The 6,532-nt window shown below is 46.5% G+C and overlaps 1 protein-coding gene across 1 annotated transcript in view; it reads left to right on the top strand.

Annotated features, from left to right (window-relative positions):
- The first annotated feature begins 1,107 nt into the window (after positions 1 to 1,107).
- Positions 1,108 to 6,532, top strand: part of snrpe (small nuclear ribonucleoprotein polypeptide E) — an 11,688-nt gene continuing 6,263 nt past the window's right edge. The window contains exons 1-3 of the mRNA XM_061687638.1: positions 1,108 to 1,276; positions 5,398 to 5,424; positions 5,510 to 5,572. Of these exons, the coding sequence (XP_061543622.1) occupies positions 1,223 to 1,276; positions 5,398 to 5,424; positions 5,510 to 5,572 (144 nt within the window). The 5' untranslated portion in view covers positions 1,108 to 1,222. The remainder of the gene's footprint in view (positions 1,277 to 5,397; positions 5,425 to 5,509; positions 5,573 to 6,532) is intronic.

Raw genomic sequence — 6,532 nt, forward strand, 5'->3', positions numbered from 1 at the left:
GATTCTGGGAATATTAAGCCGTTCATCACGCAGTGCGAACTCCACTTTGAGCTGCAGGCAGCTGCCTTTCGACATTTCCCACCTGACTGGTCGTGCGGAGGTGTGGGCTACTGCTGAATGGAGCCGCAATTCCGCCGCGTGTCATTCATGGGCTTTTTTCGTAAAGACGATGGAGCAAATTTTTCAATTTTCCACTCCAGATCGTGAGGCAGCTCGCTCCCTTGTCACCTTACAACAAGGCAAGCGCAGGGTGTCAGATTACGTGATTGAGTTTCGCATTCTAGCAGCTGAGTGTCATTGGAATAATCGGGCGCTACTCGATGCCTTTTTTCAACGACTATCCCCCGCCGTCAAGGATCATTTTGTCCCGCTAGACCTGCCGACCAACTTGGACACTCTCATCGCTCTCGCCGTAAAAATCGATAAGAGTCTTTTGGATCGCAAGCTGGATGGAGATCGGCAGAGGGCTGCGTCACCGCGCACTTGGAGGACGAAACTCGGTGACCAGCCAAACCAAGGCAGATCCTTTGTTCCGTTCATGACACTATGACCCCTCCTACACGTGGTGAGCCCATGGGATGGGGGACCCATGTTACCCTTTTGGGCTGTGCCCGGCCGGGCCCCATGGGTGCAGGCCCGGCCACCAGGCGCTCGCCCTCGACCCCCACCTCCAAACCCGGCTCCAGAGGGGCGCCCTGGTGACCCGCGTCCGGGCAAGGGAAACCTAGATCCATTTAATGTATTCTTCATAGGGGTCTTGGGAGCGGTGCTTTGTCTGGTCCCTCACCTAGGACCTGTTTGCCATGGGTGACCCTACCAGGGGCGTGAAGCCCCAGACAACTTAGCTCCTAGGATCATTGTGTCACACAAACCCCTCCACCACGATAAGGTGACGGCTTCCAGGAGGGGTATAATTACAGTTATAATCAACCACATATTAATATACGACAGCCTAATAATATTGAAAATATATGAAGCGGATACTTTGATACAGACATTTATTCTCATTGCCATACGTGCATGGAAATTGAATTACATGTAGTAATGACCTCCTACCAGAGGTGGCACTGTTGTAAAAACCGAGATTGCTTTAGCTCCACCGCAAGCAAGCGGAAGCCCGCCATCCATTGACGCGAACGCGTGTGGTTCGTGATTGTGTTGTCTGTTTAAGCAGCAAGTCAAAGATTCGTCGTCCGTCTACGACTGGGAGCGCTTTGGAAGGATGGCGTACCGAGGGCAAGGCCAGAAGGTTCAGAAGGTTATGGTTCAGCCCATTGTATCCTTTTTTTTCGTGTCGAGGAACGACACGGAACTCCTTCATTTAGCTTTAGCGGTTAAGCTAACTGTTTCGCGGAACGTAGCGAATGTGAGACATTCAATTTTGATGTATAATAAAGGCGGGTGTCTTCGAGTCTGTATTAATGTTGTTGAAACATACATCTACTATTGGAATGTGGTTGATGGTCCATATCAGTGGCTGTTCCAATTAGAGGCGCGTTCTGTGGACGTGCGGTGGCACACGACCATTGAGTGCAATGGTAAAGATAAAATATGCGAAACGATACATTTTATATTTCTACGTTTGTTATTATTTGTAGCTACTGTTGCAATACAGGAAAACGACACCATGCAGATGGTCGGATTGGAGACAACTAAAATTGATGCAACGCGGCGTGACGACACGTTTCATTAGCATCGAAAGTACAAAACTGCTTAAAGATTAAAATAAAATAAAAAATATCCTAAATATTTTGATTTTATTTGAGTATCAGTTTTACGCCTCAATTAATTCATGATTACATTTCTACATTTGAGGAGCAACTGTATAATTTTTAGAAGCAATTGGTTGCAGGTTAATCTCACAGGGACCCGAAGCAAGGGTTTTATTTAACACAAATCAAACAATCGAATATTTGGAATAACTATATCTTTGCTTGGCTAAAGAGCAATTTTTATTCGAACAAATTTCGTGTGCATGCATGCATGTTCATGACAATAAAAGGTGATTCTTATTATTATTTCTTACATTTACATTGTGAATAAAATACTTTAAAAAGAAAAATAGCCGTTTTGAATCTTCACTTAAGCAGCTAGCATTTTAACATTTTGTGACGTTAAATGTATTAATACATTAGGTGCATTGCTGTGCATTTATGAGCTTAGCTTATCTGATTGTGTACAATATAATTGGCGAGAACAACAAGAGTGGAGCGATCCGACGGTATTATAAAGACAAAGAGATGGGCAAAAACATGTGTTTGTGGTCACCGGTGCTCAGGACAGGAGAGGACGTTCGTTTAAGGCTTGCTTCAGGTATGGTCACATACTTTTAATACGATATGGCTCACAAGCAGGCAATAAAATGTTATGTCGCCTAGCAAGCTAGCAGTAGCACGAACGGTTGGATGTAAACATGCCGCCGTTCTGTCGAATCATGCTCTAAAGTTTTGGTGTGGGTGAAGTAATTACAGTAAATTAGCACCCATTATTTCTGCCATGTAATGTTGGTTTGACCTGACTGATTACAAAACACAATCTGACAAGAGCAGTGATTTCCAACCTTTATGGAGGCAAGGAACATATTTTACAATTGAAAAATCTCACGGCACACTAACAAACAAAAATGTCACAAAAAGTGGATACATTACTGTATTTACTTCCTACCATCTAATAGAAGACCATTTGTTCTGTCTGTCACTATGCCTCACTGGCATAAATAGAGGCACAAAGATACATTATTATTGTAAATATTTTTTTGAGCAATTAAGTGCACAAGTATATACAGTAAATGAACTGGTCATTGAAATAGACATACTCCTCCATCTTGTGATCGGATCGGTTATTGTTTTTTTAAACTCGGCGATCGGCCCAAAAAAAAACCATATCTTCTGCATCCCACTTCCCACGCATCGGTGATGTAAGCATGTTGTGTCAGCTGTCTCCGCGGTGAAACTGTGATACACAGTTTTGCTTTTCAATGTTTTTTTTAAGGTGGAAAATACTAAATTTTAACTCGCAAACTGTGATGTGAGGCCGCTTAAATCAAGCCTAACGGTTTCTAAATATTAAATTCAAATGGTATGCTATGGTAGCCAGAGCACGGCTCAAAGACCCCTTATGATGATGACGACAAACAACGGACTCTGTTTTCCCTTGCTCGGACGCGGGTCACTGGGGCCCCCCACTGGAGCCAGGCCTGGTGGTGGGGCACGAAGGCGAGCGCCTGGTGGCCGGGCCTGCACCCATGGGGCCCGGCTGGGCACAGCCCGAAAGGGTAACGTGTGTGTCCCTTCCCATTGGCTCACCACCTGTGGGACGGGCCATTGGGGTCGGGTGCAGTGTGAGCTGGGCGGTGGCCGAAGGCGGGGACCTTGGCGATCTGATCCCCGGCTACAGAAGCTGGCTCGAGGGAGGTGGAATGTCACCTCTCTGGCAGGGAAGGAGCCCGAGCTGGTGTGTGGTTGAGAAGTTCCGACTAGATCTACTCGGACTCGCCTCCACACACAGCTTGGGCTCTGGTACCAGTCCTCTCGAGAGGGGTTGGACTCTCTTCCACTCTGGTGTTGCCCACGGTGAGAGGCGCCGAGCAAGTGTGGGTATACTTATTGCTCCCCGGCTCGGCGCCCGTACGTTGGGGTTCACCCCGGTGGATGAGAGGGTAGCCTCCCTCCGCCTTCGGGTGGGGGGACGGGTCCTGACTGTTGTTTGTGCCTATGCACCAAACAGCAGTTCAGAGTACCCACCCTTTTTGGAGTCCTTGGAGGGGGTGCTGGAAAGCGCTCTCGCTGGGGACTGCATCGTTCTGCTCGGGGACTTCAATGCTCACGTGGGCAATGACAGTGAGACCTGGAAGGGCGTGATTGGGAGGAACGGCCCCCCTGATCCGAACCCGAGCGGTGTTCTGTTATTGGACTTCTGTGCTCATCGCGGATTGTCCATAACGAACATCATGTTCAAGCATAAGTGTGTCCACACGTGCACTTGGCACCAGGACACCATAGGTCGCACTTCGATGATTTGACGTTGTGGTCGTGTAGTCGGACCCCGAACCCGTTGGTGGACCAACGGTGAGGGATGCCGTCAAGCTGAAGGAGTAGTCCTATCGGGACTTTTTGGCTTGTGGGACTCCCGAGGCAGCTGATTGGTACCGGCTGGCCAAGTGGAATGCAGCTCTGGTGGTCGCTGAAGCAAAAACTCTGGAATGGGAGGAGTTCGGTGAGGCCGTGGAGAAAGGCGAATCTCAGATTCAGGAGGAGCAGTAGTGTAGTTTTCGTCCTGGCCGTGGAACAGTGGACCAGCTCTACACCCTCGGCAGGGTACTCGGGGGTGCATGGGAGTTTCCCCAACCAGTCTACATGTGTTTTGTGGACTTGGAGAAGGCGTTTGACTGTGTCCCTCGGGGAGTCCTGTGGAGGGTGCTTCGGGAGTATGGGGTACTAAACCCCCTGATACGGCCTGTTCGGTCCCCTGTACAACCGGAGTCAGAGTTTGGTCCGCATATCCGGCAGTAAGTCGGACTCGTTCCCGGTGAGGGTTGGACTCTGCCAAGGCTGCCCTTTGTCACCGATTCTGTTCATAACTTTTATGGACAGAATTTCAAGACGCAGCCGAGGCGTAGAGAAGATCCGGTTTGGTGGCCTCAGTATTGTATCTCTGCTTTTTGCAGATGATGTGGTTCTGTTGGCTTCATCAAGCCGTGACCTCCAACTCTCACTGGAGCAGTTCGCAGCCGAGTGTTAAGCGGTTGGGATGAGAATCAGCACCTCCAAATCTGAGACCATGGTCCTCAGTCGGAAAAGGGTGGCGTGCCCTCTCCAGGTCGGGGATGAGATCCTCCCCAAAGTGGAATAGTTCAAGTATCTTGGGGTCTTGTTCACAAGTGAGGGAAGAATGGAGATCGACAGGCGGATCGGTGCAGCGTCTGCAGTGATGCGGAATTTGTATTAATCCGTTGTGGTAAAGAAGGAGCTAAGCCGAAAGGCGAAGCTCTCAATTTACCGGTCGATCTACGTTCCTACCCTCACCTATGGTCACGAGCTGTGGGTCGTGACCGAAAGAACGAGATGGCGAGTATGATGGCGAGTAACACACACACAGAAAGAATGTCTCCAGTCACATCTAGGTCCGACTATCGAAACCAACATTGGAGCCCACTCCTAGTGACAAAAAACATGGAACTTACAATTATTCCATTTGTATCAATCAAAATTTAATATGTGCAAAATCATGTACATGGTGAGGTGAAATAGCTCAAACTTTACACAGTGCATTAACTGGGACTTCACAGAGAAGTAGATGGATTGCAGCTAAAACTAAAATGTTCTGAATATATGTAATATTTCTGTGTTCATTTTTAGCACTGTACTTGTACATAATTTCTTTGACCACAGTAATCAGAACCTAATCTTCAGATACCTCCAAAATGTAAGTATTTAAGATTTGTCTTTCTCCTCTGCTTATCGTTTGTTTTGTGTGATTACAATTTTAAATATCTTTCATTTATTCACAGCGCTCAAGGATCCAAGTGTGGTTGTATGAACAGGTCAACATCAGAATAGAGGGTTGTATCATTGTAAGTCACACTCAAACTTTCAACTTCAACTGTAGCACTTTATTCTATTGTGGCTCTTTTACCTGGAGGAGAATTGAACCCCAAATAATAATTCAGAGAAAGTTAAAATGCTATTTGTATTTAATCACAGTCATCGTAGTCATATGAACGATACTAAAGGTGTTACCGTATTCAGATTTTTCGCTATGGTACATTTGATACAGTATAGTGCTTACACTGGTCATGTAAAGCACGGGTACTAGGACTGCACGATATATTGTTTGAGCATCGTCATCGCGATGTACGTGTGCGTAATAGTCACATCGCGGGGTCCGCTGCGATGTTGGTGTACTTTAATAAAGTGACCAGCAGAGGGACCTGTTTGGACATGCTAATATCATTAGCACAGACATTAAATTAGACATTAATTTAGCTTAAAGTGAATAACATTTAATATATTGGTGGCATAATCCTTACTTACAATAATTGCATCAAGCCTGTGACCCATTGACTTAACGAGACTGTTGCATTCTTCATTTGAAATGCTTTTCCAGGCCTTGACTGCAGCCTCTTTCCGTTCTTGTTTCTTTCTGGGGGTTTCTCCTCTTCAGGAGGTAAAATGCAGGCTCTGTTGGGTTAAGGTCTGGTGATTGACTTGGCCAGTCTAAGAACTTCCACCTTTTCCCCCTGAAGAAGTCCTTTGTTGTTTTGGTAGTGTGTTTTGGGTCATTGTCTTGTTACATGATGAAGCTTGTCCTGATTAGTTTGGATGCATTTTTCTTTAAATTGCCAGACAAATGGTTTGCCAACCTCCACAGGGCAGGGGTGAAGGTATCATAATCCACTGTTTGAAGAAGACTTTGAGAGAAGAAATATAGAGGTCATACCACAAAATGCAAACCGCTCATCAGCCAAAACAATCGGAAGGCCAGATTGGATTTTGTAAAGTACAGAGATCAGCCACAAAAGTTTTGGAACAAA

This window comes from Phycodurus eques, chromosome 10, assembly GCF_024500275.1.
Source record: "Phycodurus eques isolate BA_2022a chromosome 10, UOR_Pequ_1.1, whole genome shotgun sequence".
NCBI classification, from domain to species: domain Eukaryota; kingdom Metazoa; phylum Chordata; class Actinopteri; order Syngnathiformes; family Syngnathidae; genus Phycodurus; species Phycodurus eques.